At 42.8% G+C, this 16807-nt stretch overlaps 1 protein-coding gene across 1 annotated transcript in view; it reads right to left on the bottom strand.

Moving 5' to 3' along the window:
* Positions 1-16807, bottom strand: part of LOC149302976 (colorectal mutant cancer protein-like) — a 133241-nt gene continuing 116434 nt past the window's right edge. Inside the window, exons 13-19 of the mRNA XM_089481729.1 lie at positions 15901-16001; positions 15224-15407; positions 10671-10905; positions 8333-8539; positions 7317-7408; positions 724-846; positions 1-181 (exon numbers count right to left, since the gene is read on the bottom strand). Coding sequence (XP_089337855.1) covers positions 1-181; positions 724-846; positions 7317-7408; positions 8333-8539; positions 10671-10905; positions 15224-15407; positions 15901-16001 — 1123 coding nt within the window. The remainder of the gene's footprint in view (positions 182-723; positions 847-7316; positions 7409-8332; positions 8540-10670; positions 10906-15223; positions 15408-15900; positions 16002-16807) is intronic.

The following is a 16807-nucleotide window of genomic DNA, read 5'->3' as shown; positions in this document are numbered from 1 at the left end:
TCACAGTGACGTCTCATTGGTGTGTGGCCTCGAGTTCTCTTCCTCTAGTAAAGCTATTCTCTGCTTCAGCATCCGTACTTGTGTCTCATGGCGCTCCACCATGGCCATCATCTGGGACTCTAGCTTCTTCAGCTTGTTCTGGTGCTTCTTCTTGGCTTTTTCATAGGCTGCAACAAGGTTACTGTCCACAGATAAAGCATAATCATTAGTACACCGCCAGCACTTTGCATATTTCCTAATACTGACTGGCATCAGCAGCCATGGACTGCTAAGTGTGATGGGAGCAGAACAAGATTTCAATTCCTTGACAGTAAGAGGTGGGCTGGTTATCAGATCGGTGAGCTGGTCCCCCAATGTGACTCATCAGCAGTGTAACGTGACTTATTTCATCAATACACAGGACCGATGTCAATAAGTATATATACGGTGACAGTGCCAGCTTTGCCGGTTATACATAGAGTAGAGGGTTAATATAATATAATATAAATTCAGCATAGTCTCTCCTGGGCTATGGCCCTAGATACCCATATGAGGTAGTGCTGAACGCTGACGGTGCTCAGCCTGGGTTTAAGTGAAAAATCAATTTTTACAGCGAAAAATCCAGGCATAAATAAACCACTGAATGAATGCATGATGGACATAATATACAAAGCAGAGCAGTTCCGCTACAGCACGATGCACAATATGGGAACAGAAAAGCAATGGTACGGACTACCCCTTTACCTGTTGGCTCGTTTTAAATCATTGACAAACTCTGCAGATTGTTGGTGCCGCACTTCACTGCTCTTGGTGAGTCTTTCTAAGGCGCTCACCAACTCCTGAGCACGAGACTTAAGCTTCTTCTCCCTGTAACAAGAGCAGATGAGGTCAGGGTACACACACACACACACACACACGCACGCACGCACGCACGCACGCCATTGGAACACAGGAGTGATGGGAGTGATAAAATATGAAAATATTCCAGTAAAAATTAGCTGTCTCCAACTACAATTGTCATTCACAACATTAACATCTGCACTCCATTTCTAGCCCATTTGAGGTTGTTTTCATGGGCACAATTCGCTTGTCTTTCAAAAACAAGGACATTTCCAAGTGACCCCAAACTTTTAAACCATACCATATATATGAATACACACACAAACACCATTTCTAGTTTTCTTAGTTCCACTCGGAGTGTTCGTTACCATCCACAAAAAGCTTGCCATGCAGTGCTATAGCATATCGTAAACTTGCAGATTTATTCAATCTTAATCCACCCATTCTAGTTTTGTCATATACTTACACTATATGAACAAAAGTATGCAGACTCCCCTCGTAACTATTGAGTTTAGGTGGTTCAACCTCACTCATTGCTAACAGGTGCATAAACCAAGCACATAGGCAGCCATCCCTATAGCAAACATTGGCAGTAGAATGGGTAGAATGGGTGATACTGCAGAGCTCGGTGACTTAACACTTGGCGGTGTCATAGGATGCCACCTTTACCACAAGTCAGTTCATGGAGTTCCTGCCGTGCTCCATGTGAAGTGGAAGCATTCAGGAGTAACAGCTCAGGCATGAAGTGGTAGACCACGCACACTCGCAGTGGGGCTCCTGAGTGTATATAGAGTGTAAAGATCGCTCACTACAGAGTTCCAAACTGCCTCTGGAAGCAATATCAGCACAAGTGCTGTGCGTCCGGAGCTTCATGAAATGGGTTTCCATGGCTGAGCAACTGAACGCAAGTTGAAGAACACTAAGCGCAATGCCAAGCGTTGGCTGCAGTGGTGTAAAGCACATCGCAACTGGACTCTGGAGTGATTAATCATGCTTCAATGATGGACTAAAAGTCTGATGGAACAATACGGATTTCACAGATTCCAGAAGAATTCTGTCTACCGTACTGCATAGTGGCTACTGTAGAGTTTGATGGAGGGGGGATAACAGTCTGTGGTGTTTTCCCGGGTTTGGGCCCCTCAGTTCCAGTGACGGGTAATGTTAATGCTTCAGCATACAAAGACATTTAAGACAACTTTATGCTTTCAGCTTTCCAGCACCAGTTGTGGGAACGACCTTCCTGCGGGCCACAAAGTAATGTCCATAAAGACATGGTTTGATGAGTTTGGTGCGGAGGAACTTGAGTGGACTGCAGAGCCCTGACCTCAACCCCACTGAGATAGTAACATAGTTCATAAGGTTGAAAAAAGACCAAAGTCCATCAAGTTCAACCTATATACATATTGTGTCCCTACTCTGTTGATCCAGAGGAAGGCAAAAAACCCTTATGAAGCAGATGCCAATTGCCCCATACCAGGGGGAAAATTCCTTCCCGACTCCAAATATGGCAGAATAATCAGAATCAGAATAAATCCCTGGATCGACGTTCTGTCCCTATTAATCTAATATCCATAACTTGTAATATTATTGCTTTCAAGAAACACGTCCAGGCTCCTTTTGAACTCTTTTATTGAGTTTACCATTACCACTTCCTCTGGCAGAGAGTTCCATAATCTCACCGCTCTTACTGTAAATAACCCCCGTCTGTGCTGGTGTATAGCCGTAGAGGATGTCCCCTTGTTATAGATACAGTCCTGGGTATAAATAGGTCCTGGGAGTGATCTCTGTACTGCCCCCTTATATATTTATACATAGTTATTAAGTCCCCCCTAAGCCGTCTTTTTTCCAAACTAAATAACCCCAATTCTGATAATCTTTCTGGGTACTGTAGTCCTCCCATTCCCCTTATTACTCTGGTTGCCCGTCTTTGAACCCTCTCCAGCTCCACTATATCTTTCTTGTACACTGGTGCCCAGTACTGTACACAGTATTCCATGTGTGGTCTGACTAGTGACTTGTACAGTGGTAGAATTATTTCCTTGTCATGGGCATCTATGCCCCTTTTGATGCACCCCATGATTTTATTTGCCTTAGCAGCAGCTGCCCGACACTGGTCGCTACAGGTAAATTTACTGTTAACTAAAACTCCTAAGTCCTTTTCCATGTCAGTCGTCCCCAGTGTTTTCCCATTTAATACATATTCCCAGCCTGGATTTTTCTTCCCCATGTGCATAACCTTACATTTATCTGTGTTGAAGCTCATCTGCCACATCCCAGCCCAAGCCTCCAACCTATGCAGATCCATTTGTAATCGTGCGCTGTCCTCTATTGTGTTAACCACGTTACAGAGTTTATTATCGTCTGCAAAGATTGATACTTTACTATACAATCCCTCTACAAGGTCATTAATAAATATATTAAAAAGAATAGGACCCAAAACTGACCCCTGTGGTACCCCACTAGCAACAGTCACCCACTCAGAGTATGTACCATTAATAACCACCCTCTGTTTCCTATCACTGAGCCAGTTACTTACCCACATACACACATTCTCCCCCAGCCCAAGCATTCTCATTTTATGTACGAGCCTTTTATGTGGCACCGTATCAAATGCTTTGGAAAAATCAAGATATACGACATCCAGCGATTCACCCCGATCCAGTCTTGAGCTCACCTCCTCATAAAAGCTGATCAGGTTAGTTTGACAGGACCGATCCCTTGTAAACCCATGCTGATATGGAGTCATACATTTATTTTCATTGAGATACTCCAAAATAGCATCTCTTAGGAACCCCTCAAACAGTTTACACACAACAGAAGTTAAACTAACAGGCCTATAATTCCCCGGGTCACTTTTTGTCCCCTTTTTGAATATTGGCACAACATTTGCTATGCGCCAGTCCTGGGGAACAGACCCTGTCACTATAGAGTCCTTGAATATTAGAAATAGGGGTCTGTCTATTACATTACTTAACTCCCTTAGAACGCGGGGGTGAATGCCATCTGGACCTGGTGATTTGTCTATTTTGATTTTTTTTAGGCGGCACTGCACTTCTTCCTGGGTTAGACAGGCGACATGTACTGGGGCATTTATCTCATCCTGCTGTATATTACCTGGCATTTCATTTTCCTCTGTGAATACAGCAGAGAAAAATATATTTAATAGATTAGCTTTTTCCTGATCCCCGTCTATAACTTCTCCCTCATTACTTTTTAAGGGGCCAACGCTTTCATTTTTAACCTTTTTACTATTTATATAGTTAAAGAACATTTTGGGGTTTGTCTTACTCTCTTTGGCAATGAGTCTTTCTGTCTCCACTTTTGCTGCTTTTATCTGATTTTTACATATTTTATTTTTTTCCCGATAGCTTTTTAGTGCTTCCTCACTGCCTTCCTGTTTTAGTAGCTTAAATGCCTTTTTTTGCCATTTATTGCCCCTTTACATTTTTATTTATCCACATTGGTTTTCTCTTGTTCCTGACTCTTTTATTCCCATACGGTATGTACCTTTCACAGTGAGAATTTAAGATATCCTTAAAAATCTCCCATTGAGTGTCTGTACTCTTGTTTTTGAGGACATTTTCCCAATTTACAGTGTTAAGGGCTTCTCTTAGTTGATCAAACTTTGCCTTCCTAAAGTTCATAGTTCTTGTGGCTCCTCTAAGAGTTCCCTTATTGAAGGACAAGTTATAATGTATCATATTGTGATCACTATTTCCTAGATGCCCCCTGACCTGCACATTAGTTACTCTGTCAGGTCTGTTGGTTAGATGAATTAGAATGCAGAATGTGAGCCAGACCTTCTTGTGCAACAGTCAGAGCCTGACCTCACCAATGACTGAATAGACACAAATTCCCACAAATACACTCTAAATTCTTGTGGAAAGCCTTCCCAGGGGAGCGGGGCTATCATAGGTCCAAGTAGGGGGGTTCATATTAATGCCCATGGCTTTGGAATGTGAACAAGTGTGATGGTCAGGTGTCCACATACTTTGGTCATACAGTGTATGTCAGGGCTCGACAAATCCCAGGCGCCAGGTTGCCATGGCGACAGAGAATTTTGTCCTGGCGCCTAGGTTTTGTCAGCCTCTTACATCCATAAAAAAATGTGGATGTAAGAGGCTGAGTAACCACACGGGGGCGCTGCTGTTGCTGTCTGCCCAGGAGTCTGGGCAGACAGCACAGCCACTCAGAGCCCGCCCCCGAGCCTGAGATCCCTCCCACGGAGTGAGCCTGTAGGCTGAAACTGCGGTTGCTGCAAAACCAGCAATCGTGTTATCAGCTGCCACAGGCAGCTTCCGGGAAGGGGGTTGTGTGTTGATTGGTTCCCCACACAAGTGTGGGGACCTGACCCAACACCCCCCTGCTGCCTGATTGCTCCATGAGAGCGACAGTGCAGCGTTAACCCCTTCAATGACGCGATCGCGGCATTTAGGGGTTAATTCCCAGGCAGACCAGCAACAGCAAAAACGAGCCCCCACAAGCCCTTTGATGATTCCTGTAGGCATGGAAGCTACAGCAGTCATCAAAGACTCCCCTCCCTGCAATGGCTGGTCTATAGACCAGCAATTGAGTCCCAGCTGCCAGAGGCAGCTTCAGGGACAGGGGAGAAGGTTCTTTGGTCTCCACATGAGTGTGGACACCAGCCCCAACACCCCCCTGCTGCCTGATCGCTCCATGAGAGCGACCTTGCAGCGTTAACCCCTTCAATGCCACACTTGTGTATGACACATTCGTGGCATTGCAGGGGTTAACATTTTTCCCCACAAGCTTGTGGGGACTAAATATCAGTCAATGCTGTACTCCAATGGAACATCAGCATCGAAAGAGTTAAAGAAAAAAATAATTAATAATAATAAAAAAAAAAACAGCACTGACCTGAAAGTCCAGGGTGCTTCCAGGTCAAACGCTGTGAGTTTAGTAAGTGGGCTGATGATGATCAGATCACTCCTAACCAACTGTTAGTTTAAAAAAATCCTGGCTCCTAACTTTTTTACCTGGCGCCTAGATTCACAACAAATTTGTCAAGCCCTGGTGTATGTACTGTAAGAGGCGCTGTGTAGATTGTTGATGCTTTAGAAAAGATAGTAACGTTGAAGGGTGTACTTCATATCTTTGGCCAGTAAGTGGCAGTATATCCTCAGTTAATAATGCACCAGCATAGCCTTTAAGCAGTTTGCGGGGGGGGGGGGGATTATTGCATATTACTGCTATTTATCAAAAGTAAATTAAAAAAAAAAACCACATGACGGAGGTGTAAAATAGCAGACCCGCTGATAATTAGGATTATTTTAGTTCTTTTTTCACATGTGATTGGTCCGGTATGTCATGCTATCTCAGGCTGCCCAGGAAGACAAAAAAAAAAAAATACACAAAGCTCCGTAATAAACAATCCTAATGAATTTGTGGAAGGAAAGGGAAAAACATTCTGCTGTTGCAATAAATGAAGAAAGTCCGACTTAGGCCGCTGGAGGAATCAGGAGCGAGTCCTATAAAATTACAAATCAAAACGCAGCCCAACGCCAACATATACAAAAGGTGCCAAAGGATTTATTGAAATCTGCATTCAAACACTAAAAATGGGGACTGACTCCAAAAACAAAACACAACACGGTTTCAGGCACCTAGTGCCTTATCAGACTGTAGGTAGACTTTATCTACATATATTATATATACAGCTCTCAAGGTGAAGAGAGAGGAGCATATACCGGGAATCTGTATATTGGACAAACCCACCCGACAGCGAGCAGGTACTAACACGTGTGACAGCCTGATCCATATAAAAAAAATATATATATATATATTATATATACACATATACACAGTATATATTGCAAGCTTTCAGAAATATCAGATAGATTTTGAAGATCTATAGCGGAAGAGAAGCTTCCAGCCGTATCTACAGAAATGTAGTAACCGAAGAACATATTGCGTTTGCAGAAAAGAACTTCCAAATCTTATTGGGCAAATTAATATTTTTTTTCATAATTCCTGGCTATTGTTGCATATTTCTGTAGTGACCTAATGCACCAAGGCAGTCATTTCCCTTATCTGTTGACAGATCGTATCCTCGTATCCAGATCGAGAAGAATCCTGTCTTCTCAGAATAATGAATGGCGTAGTTATACTCCTTGCCACCTGGACTTATGGAAACTAGCCAAGCATTCCAAGCCTGGCCACAGACTGGTGACATCTTACAGCTATTACATCATCAGCCTAAATTTAAATATATGTTTGACTTCCTGCAGAGTAAAACCAATGGATCAGATGTCAGCATCTCACTTGAGACAGTCATTTTTTGCTGAGTAGATGACCTCATGCACTTAATACACAGATAATATCTCCGTGAAGATGGTTTCTGATTTCGGTCTGTTTCTCGTGGTGTCTAATTACACAGCTGCCTTCAGCACAGACATGAAGACGTGGAAGAAGGAAAGCTTTTAGCCCAAAACATTAAATAATTCCCCCCCAAGTGCAATGAATACAAGCGTGCTCACCTTCTGAGTGCACCAGTGAGTTCCGAGGCAAGTTCACTGTCGTTGTAGGTTCTTAGGTCTGACAAAGACAAGGCTGATCCTTCAGTAGAATCCTACGATACAAGACGGGATCAATCAGCCCAACAAGTCTTAACATAAATATGTCGTAAGCACAAACATTTATTCTATTAATTCATCTGCCCTTTTCCCCTGCCACCAGCCCCCCCCCCCCAGTATCCAGAAATAGCTGGGAGTAGGATCACCCGTGTGCATGCGCTGAAAGAACTGCCATTAACTTAATTAAGTACTTTCCTTCTCCCTACTGGCTGGTGCACAACAACAGAGCTCTGGAACTGCAGCTTCTCCTAAAAACTTTTTTTTCTCCAGCTTTACTGGAATCGGATGTTAAATTCCCTTTTAGCTCCGTATTTTGACTGAATAGACACTGGATAGTAATAGTGCTAATGCCGTGATTTATGGCTAGCGACAGAAAAGACTGCTTTCACGAATCACATTACCATATCTATGACATTATGTAGACCATAAGAAAATGATGGGTCCGTCCTAACAAAGCAGACGTGGTAATACATTCAATATAAAATGCAAACAAATACAAAGAAATCTTACATTAAAGGGGATTGATCATTCAGCTTATTATATCAAAGGGAATATATAATGTAAAACTGAGAATAAAAAAAAAAAAAAATTCAAAAGTCCTCTATTATCAATGTGGATAATTTGACTGAACAGAAAGGGCAGGCCAGCACTCGGACTGCTTTTACATCAGTTATGGAAATGAATCCTCCTCTTGAAGTCGGATAACAATACTTTAGAAGCAGTATTTTTTCATTAAACCTAAACATGCATTACATGCTGTGGTTTCTCTGAGATGTTTGCTGCTACTGCAGACGTGAGACGAAACGTTGCGTGGTACCAGCTACATGTTACTGAGCAGGCCCGTGTATGCAGAAGTAATAGGGTAAGCTTTTGGCACATCGGTAAATGCTTTAGAGCAGCCAAAATAAAAAGCTGCTAACCTTTCCCAGCCTGTCTTTGCCGCTACTGCTGGTGGAGCTGATGGACCTCATGCGCTGCTCCTTCTGCTCTTCAACTTCAGACTTGAGGTGCTCAATGTGCACCAGATACGCCTGTTCCTGGGCATCTCGTGTGCTCAGCTTCAGCTCAAGGGCTTTCTTCTCCTTCTCCAGAAGGTACAGCTGAGCCTTGAGTTCAGCCATCTCCTCCTGAAACAGAAAGATTGTCGTGTTGATACATTAAGGGAAAAAACCCAAAAAGTGTCTCCAACAGTCACAATTGTAATACGTCAGTCTTGATGACCTCCTCACTTGCAGGTATAAGGTCTCCTGTGCAGTAAGGTATGATTATTGCGAAGGAGCCCAATACAAATACATACATGTTTGTATGAGACGGACATTTTTCCTTTAAATGTAAGCCTTGCCAAAGGGATTGGGCTGGTAGCCCCTGCAGAAAAGCGGCCTTATTTTTATTCTTATACCGATGTTCCTGTGGTTGTGGATGCTAACAGTTAATGGTCGGTGTCCCTAACAATATGTTCTCTATTTACGGTGAGTGACACTGATGCTTCAGCATTACATAGAAGCAGCACAAGTATTTTGTGCATCTGGATCACTCTCGGTGCAGCATCTGGATCCCCCTGCCCTGGACACGTCAGCATTTTCTGGGGTTTTGTATTATTTATTGTTTTTACCCGCTGAATTACTTGCCGTTCTCAGAAGATGAAGAGGAGGCATTTATTCAAAACCATTGAGCAAACATCACTGGCAGAATGTGCTTAAAACGTAGATATATTGGAAAAGGAAAACTCTCTAAACAAACAAGATAAAGAGCTGCTTTTAAGTGGATCACAACTGCTGTGATTTATATCCGCCGCTAAAGAAAAGGATCAGCAACGTCCCGCTGTGCAAAGCCCTAGCAGAGTTCAACGCTATTATATAAAGAGCGGACAGCGATTTGTGAGAATAAAGCCAAGTGTAATCATCTGTATATTTTTACATATATGTGGAGGATACACACATACACACATCAGCCGCAGGCTGCGAATACACTACTGTCGGCACTGGTGGCAGGCTGTGGCAAAGCCAGTGTAACCTAATCAACCTCCTATCCTGAAGTTTTCTTCTTTCTCCTCACCCACCGTTTTAAAGGTTGCTTGAACCAATCAACAGCAACGTAACAATAATGCTAAGCTCTGTCCTTTTAGTAAGGGGTACTTGAATTTTGCAAATAGGGAGCATGGCCTCAAAGTGTTTAGGAGCTGCTGGTTCACATTAAACCAAGATTCACAGCGCTCTAACTTCTGACTCTGAAGATGGCCGAAAAGAGAACCGGACAGGCCATGGTTACCGCTCCAGACATGACATGGAGAATACTCTTAATTCCTCTGTCTTACTTACTTTTTCTAAACGTCAAGGATGAAGTGCCATCGGTATGTATCTGCAGATGTATATGTATTAAATCCACTGAGTTCCCAGGTATGACAATTAGATGTTCTCAAAGTACCAAGTTAGAGGAGCTGTCAGCACTCAGTGTTCTGCGCCGTGACCCCACATGGGCAGAGGCAGCGCTGTCACATACGCAGATGAAGCAGCTGTGAGGGGCCCCTACTGGTATAAGGGACCCCTTCAGATGATGTATGAGGAGCGAGAGATATTTATAAAACTATATTGTTTCCTTTTTTCTCTCAAACATTCTTGGGATCATAGGGATATTGTGTTCCTAGATTTAAAAACCATTATCGTTGGTGGATAATGAAGATGGACCCACAAGTATGAATTATATGAAGCATAAAGAGGACTTCTTATATTGAGTAAAAAAACAAATAATTGAATCATGTTACTGGATACTGCCTTATGGGCCTGACCAGCATACCTTCCTATGCAAGGCTTTTAAATCTACAAATGTATGTAAAATAGAGCAAAATGGTCATTTAAACGAGTATCTTTTTTAAATGCAACATTAAATAGAATTATTTTCTTCTGCCTACACAGCACGGAGAGCAGCTGCAACATCTTTACCTGCATGTTTATAATGGAGCACTTCTCTACAAGGTGCAGCCATATTCCTATGGAGGTCCACCAGTGAAAGGGGCCCCTGGAAGCCATGCTTTAGTAACGCTGGCAACTAACAGGGACCCCTGCCAAGCAACCATGAAGACTGGGTTCTTAATATCAACGTATAGAGGTGCTTCTAAAATGAAAACAAGGTGAATGGCCCATTTGCAGCACATGGGTTAAGAGTGCATCATTAGGATGTATGCTTGGCTGCTGCATCACAAGCGGTTTCATGTCCTAACACGCGTGTAAAGTGACAGCACAGCAGTGACAGGGCTCCTACCTTCATAGCCATCAGCTCTTGCATTAGGACCGCATTCTCCAGGTCTAGCCTCTGGTTGTCCCCACGAGGTTTGACATCGTAGCTCAGAGGGTCAATATGGATGCTCTCCAGCTCCAGCATGGTGAGTTTAACCGCTGCTCGGTCATTCTTCAGCTGCTGGATATAATCCTTCAACCTCTGCTCATCCTCTTTTGAAAACTCTGTGTCACAGCTGCTGGCCGTGGAACTTGTCGTACTGCACAAAAGAAGGAATCAGACAAAAATGCAGAAGGGTTTATTAACGCTGACATCAAGACAGATGTGTTATGTGGAAGATGATACAGCTGTGAGGTGGCGTTGTTGGAAACAGCGAAGCAAAGTTTATCCTGCAAAAAGTACGGTAAATAAAGCAGATTTTTCTTATAGGAGCAACAGTGTCTTTATGTATATAAAGTGCTGCTCAGCACTCCAGGCGTAGCACTCACTCGAGAGGCTCGGAGCGTGGCATTGTATGGCTTAATGCTGGAGAAGTGCTGAATGTGTTCACTACTCTGAATGCTAAATGAACTGTTGAAGTTTTTATGGCTGTGAATACCCGGCAGTACGGCAGAGAGCGTTCACCGCGCGTCAGCGTTCCTCTCTGGACCGGTCAGGCTGTGAAACTAGGTCAGCGTCAGATGCAATGGTGAAAAGAAATAACATAACCATGCTTTTAAATACAAGTTTAAGTTGGTCAAGACAAAATAATAACATCCGCTACATGGATTCTGCCACTGAAATAGTTAACACCTCCAACGGGTATCATGCAAAACGTAACATGTTCCCAATTACGAAGGCATGCAGAGTGACTCGGGCTTCCCCACAGATGCCGTTTAAGCCCTCCTGACATAATGCTGGGAAGAAGAAAGCCCTGCTCGGCTCCAAGCTAGGCCAACAGCTCTCAATCTGTCAGTAAGAACAGCCAGGAGAACAGACTTAATGAAAGCCCTGGCCGCAGAAGAGGACTTCATCACGCGGTCTCCTAACTGCTGCACCCTTTCACTGCTGGATGGAGCGCTGCACAGCTAAGCAGCTCATTGCTAGGAATATCATCAGAGCGGTTAAAGTTCCTGCGGGATCAGAGTCGTGTCTGCAGACTTCTCGCTCAGTCTGTACTTAGTGTTGTCAAAAACCCGGCCAAAGCTGTAGGCTCAGCTCCAGATCTTAATCTTATAGCCGTGTCTGCGTGCTATAGAGCGATGCTAAAATATGACATTGGTATAAATAAGCCGGCTTCTCTCCTCTAGAAGCGTCAGCCAAGATGAACAGTGCTTGAGGCGAGGATTTACAATAAGGCTCTGTACAATACGTGGGTTTTTTTTGTTTGTTTTTTTTTTAACTTAGTTTATTGTCCCATTTTTTTGCCATTGATCTGCAATTTTGTTCGTACGTCCAAGGTCTTCAAAGTACTGTAAATATTTTTCGACTTTGCATTGATTATGTTCTCTTTATTCTGAATTGCCTTCTTAATTATTTTTATTGAACGGTCAAGAAGCCATCTAAAGAAAATCCTTGTAATGGCGGTTCCTCTAAAATACCCAGAGCCGCTCTGAAAAAAAAAATTGCCCTTTTATCCCTCGTTATCAGCTATGAAGTACCAATTGTTTTTTTTCCCAGAGTGGCTATGGGCATTTTAGAGGAACCGCCATTACAAGGATTTTTTTAGATGGCTTCTTGACCGTTCAATAAAAATAATAATTATTTCTTTTAAATACTTTCAAATTATACTAGAATAAAATGAAAAAAACTGAAATCTTTTACTCATCTATGGATCTGGCTTATGAAATATTTTCACTCTGAGCCAATGACTTCTGGACAGTATGCATTACCCATAACAAGTATGGTCACCATACCGACTCCGACGTCCACGGTATTGTGTCTTCTATGTCCTCGTGCTATTTAAGATGATCACCTTTCTTTATCTGTAACTGTTTAGAAATGTTATCTAAAGCCATTTAATGGACTGAGTAAGATTTTGTCCAAGAGAATAGGATACAGTGCTCAGGGTATTCTTTTTTAAGCTTTACCCCCTGGATAAACCTGCACTAAGGAACTGTGCAGAAAACGTCTACTCTCCAGTCATTGTGCCTTGTTGACAAAAGATTATTTTTGTTTGCTGAAACTCTCTAAAAGCTGGTTTTTTATGCATCAGAGCAGGAGAAATGAAACAATCCCTTGGAATGTTTCCACCGAAAAAAGAGGGGCTATAGATGAAAATTGAATAAAAAGACATTTTCCATTTGTCCGTCTGGGACACTAACATTAAATGAAACCCGCGGCGCTAGCGATCTTAATCAGTTAACCGTTTTACTGCCAAGAAAGCCTATTAACTCATTAATGCAATAAACGAGGGGCTCTGCCAGCAACAAATATGGTAATATGTACCCCCCATATGTGAACGCTAAAGAGATCAGCCGCTCACACAGTCTGTTAGCTGAAAAGAAATGGCAGGGCTGGAAACCAGAAGGGCCGCGCCATTTAGTTTAATTAGCAGCAGCCCAGGTAGGCTGCACGTTACATTCTGTAAACAAGACTACTCGTTACGGCAAATTGTCCATGACTGGATGCTCAGAAAATCAAAGTAGAGACATTTTTCCTGGCCTTGAGCGTGGATCGTTACAAAGCGATCAATTCCATAATTCAATTTCAAGAAGAAAAGCATGGAATATGTAGTTATATATGTATGTTTGTGATAGATCCTGATAAAAGATCCAGAATTAGTCACTGCTAAGGGGGCTCCCCCAGGGCTTTATATTACGTTTGCCGCGTCAGCCATATTTTTCCGGAAATGTACCTTTTACAGGCTGTTGCCCTATTGCATGCGGGGTTTATACATTTGAAATGGACTCCACTTTCTTACATTTATTTACATTCCAAAGCTCTATCACAATATGGGGTCAAAAAGGGTTCTAAGGAGAGTATTTGGAGTTAGGAGCAGAGATTATATGGGGTGCAGACTCGGAAGTTGAGCGACGCCATGGCAGTGAACTTGGTCTGTTGGGTGGAGTAAGGAATGCCACGCACCGTGAGGTAACGCGTTAAAGTGTAACGGTTGTTAAAATGTTAAATACGGGGTCCGTTAAACTCGTCACAACTTCACATTTTTATCCACACACAGACAAGCAAATAGGTTTCATGCGAGTCTAGTCTGTAACGGACGATCTAGCAGCACGGTTTCCATAGAGAATTTTCACGACTGTTTAGTAACGGATTAAGAACTTTTCAGGTTAGATTTGCTAAATAAGTAATTAACTTAATGATGATGAATAATCATGCAAATCCCAGACAAGCTGTTAAAATGGCAGCTCTTATTGACATCCACACTCATTAACTCTATGTGGTTTATTTTAATGCGGGCTCACAGAATTTATGAAGTATAACAACATATGAAATTTAGAGGTGGGGAAAGTGACGACTTTGCAGATCGGGCGTAATTGCAGTTGGATAAGATGAATCTGGTGTGCACCTGTATGTCACGTGAGTGGAAGACATTATGTTTCTGTGCACACTGCCAATTACCATTGCAATTAGATGCGCATGTACCCAACCCGTCTCTCCATTAGCGCATGTAATATAAATGATGTTTGCGTTACTCTCTGAAACGGCAGGAGTCTGCCTGTCTTGCCAAGCTGCGTGTTACCGATTCATGCGGCTTCTCTCTCTTTGAAAATCCATTCTTAACAGTGTTTGGGTCATATATAACTCTCTATAAACCTTTCCAGTGTATAAACATCCAGGAGGGTTTTAAAGGCTATAATATTGGTTTATAAAGTCTGTTATAGCACCGCCAGTGAAAGAACTTTAACAAGGTGGAATCAGGACGTTAGCAGCACTCCGGCTGTGTTTTATTGTTTGTTTCCCAAGGGCAAACGGACACTTGGAAAGGTGTTAATAAAACCAAAAGACGTACAATTGTGCGGCTAAAATGCAGGTTATTGATGACATTCTAAAGCACGGGGAATGCGCGGCTTCACACGCAAAACGTACATCCTAGGGTAACCCAGAGATCAGGAGCAAGTGGGGAAATTTAGGGTTTTTACGTAGCGTCAAATACAAAAAATACATTAGGCTTACAATGTAGGTTAGCGCTAGCTAAAAAAACTAAACATTTACGTCAGAGTATTTTCAAAAGCATGTATATGCAATGACCGAGACTTTATTCTTTAACAAAACTGCTAGAAACGTGTGTGCGCCTGATGGTAAACACTCAAAGTCACTGTTTGACTTATAGCACATCACACATCTACATCAATATAGATATCAGAACACAGTAAATGTCAGCTTCTTGAAAGCCTCGGTTGCTTTCACATTTGTAAGAAAAGCCATTCAATTCGTATCTAACAGCAGTGGTAGCGATCTAAGCCCTTGCTGAATGACACTCATTACCAGGGTTGCCTATGGGTCTCTGCCAACCAGCTTACGGGTTGGAACGTTATGACGAATCCTTTTATTATTAATAATATTGAGCACAATTAGAGGGGCAATATGATCATATAATACCCGGCACATGGAACACTGTTTATCTTGTGGATTACCTGGTATGGCTGTTGGAGGACAGACTCTCCCAGGGCTGGACACTGCACCCCGTGACGGCAAAGGCTCCTCCACAGCTGCCCTCCAGTTTCATGAGCAAGGCCTTGGCCGCGTTTTCTGCCGTCTTCCGGCAGTCGTGTGCCCGCTTCAACATCTGAGTGATGTTTTCATCTCCTGATTGCTCGGCTAAATCCCAGAACCACAGAAGGAAACCAGGTAAACATATATAAGGTAGCACAACTTTACCATACCTACATGTAGGAGCATATACTAGGAGGTGGACCCCCGTCTACGGGCTGCACATGTTGCAATGCACAAAACACACCACAGAATGTACCGGTATCCTATTGTACAGCGACGTGGAATATGATAGCGCTATATAAAACAATAACACCACCACCACTAACTGGAGCCACTTATACAGCTACAGAAGGGCACATGCATTTCTACCATTATACCCTGTGTTAACAGCCAATGGAAAATCCAGTGAAATATTTTTGCAGCCTTTCAAGTACATCGCGCTGTCCCACGCTACACAATGCACAGGATTATACCAAAATCTATAAGGACACCTGGAGCGCAATGTATGCATTTTGTCTTTTCCACCAATGGTTCTTTTGTGTGTCTGTCAAGTTCTAACCAGATTGTCTTTCTGGGAAAGGAGTCATTGGGTTCTCACCTACTGATCCAACTCCCGCGGCTCGGAACTGGCCAAGAATGAGGGACTGTTCGCTTTCCGCCAGAGCCAGCAGTAATTCGTATGCTTCTATACACTGCTCACTAAGCCAGAGAAAAACAAAGGATAACAGGGAATCAATACCTTAAAGCAGTTACTGGATGGACTGAGTCTTGGCATCTCACAGTCTGCACTTAAGCCGGTGACCTGAAGGTGACTTGAAATCTTTGCACAATAGAAAAGGTCGCTTGGTGTCAACATGCCATGTTTTATACTGTAGCCTTTACTACCGATTCCATTGTAAAAAGATTACAAATATTGAGTCTCCATCGCTGTTTTGATCTTGCAGATGAAGGGAAAACACGATAAACTCACAATAGAAAGAAAAAAAAAACAACAAACACTGCATTTAGTAGTTTGATACCTAGACACAACTAGAAGTGCTGCGTACATTGGTGCCCCTATGTAAATAAAAGATAATAATAAATAATAATGTTTTTTTTTTTGTTTGTTTTTTTAAATTGGGCCCAGTATGGGAACGGCAGCAATGAGCACAAGCAGCCGGCGTTGGTGCAGAGAGGATGCGGCTCGTACGTATCGGAACCGCAGAATAGTGTTTTGTTCAGAGTAGTTAACACCTTTTAGCCCGAGGTATGGGGGCAACGTAGGCCGAGCGGAGTCAGATGGCTGGAGCCTGGGAAACTGCGTTTAAAGAAAAGTATCTTGAGGTCAATGGGAACCACAGGCAGGGGTCAAAGGTTAATTGGCAAAGGTTAAAGTCTAAAACTTGTGCAAATGTAGGAAAAAACGAGACCCAAGCCCTGATGTCTGTGAGCTTGTGGATTACCATTTACAATTGAACGCAACCGGTTTTTTTAATATGAAATAGTCTGTCTCGGGTGCTGTTATT

The sequence above is a fragment of the Sceloporus occidentalis genome, unplaced genomic scaffold (genome assembly GCF_023333645.1).
Source record: "Sceloporus occidentalis isolate IW3139 unplaced genomic scaffold, rSceOcc1.0.p SCAF_16, whole genome shotgun sequence".
Lineage (NCBI taxonomy): Eukaryota > Metazoa > Chordata > Lepidosauria > Squamata > Phrynosomatidae > Sceloporus > Sceloporus occidentalis.
This window is presented reverse-complemented; position numbering and strand designations above follow the sequence as displayed.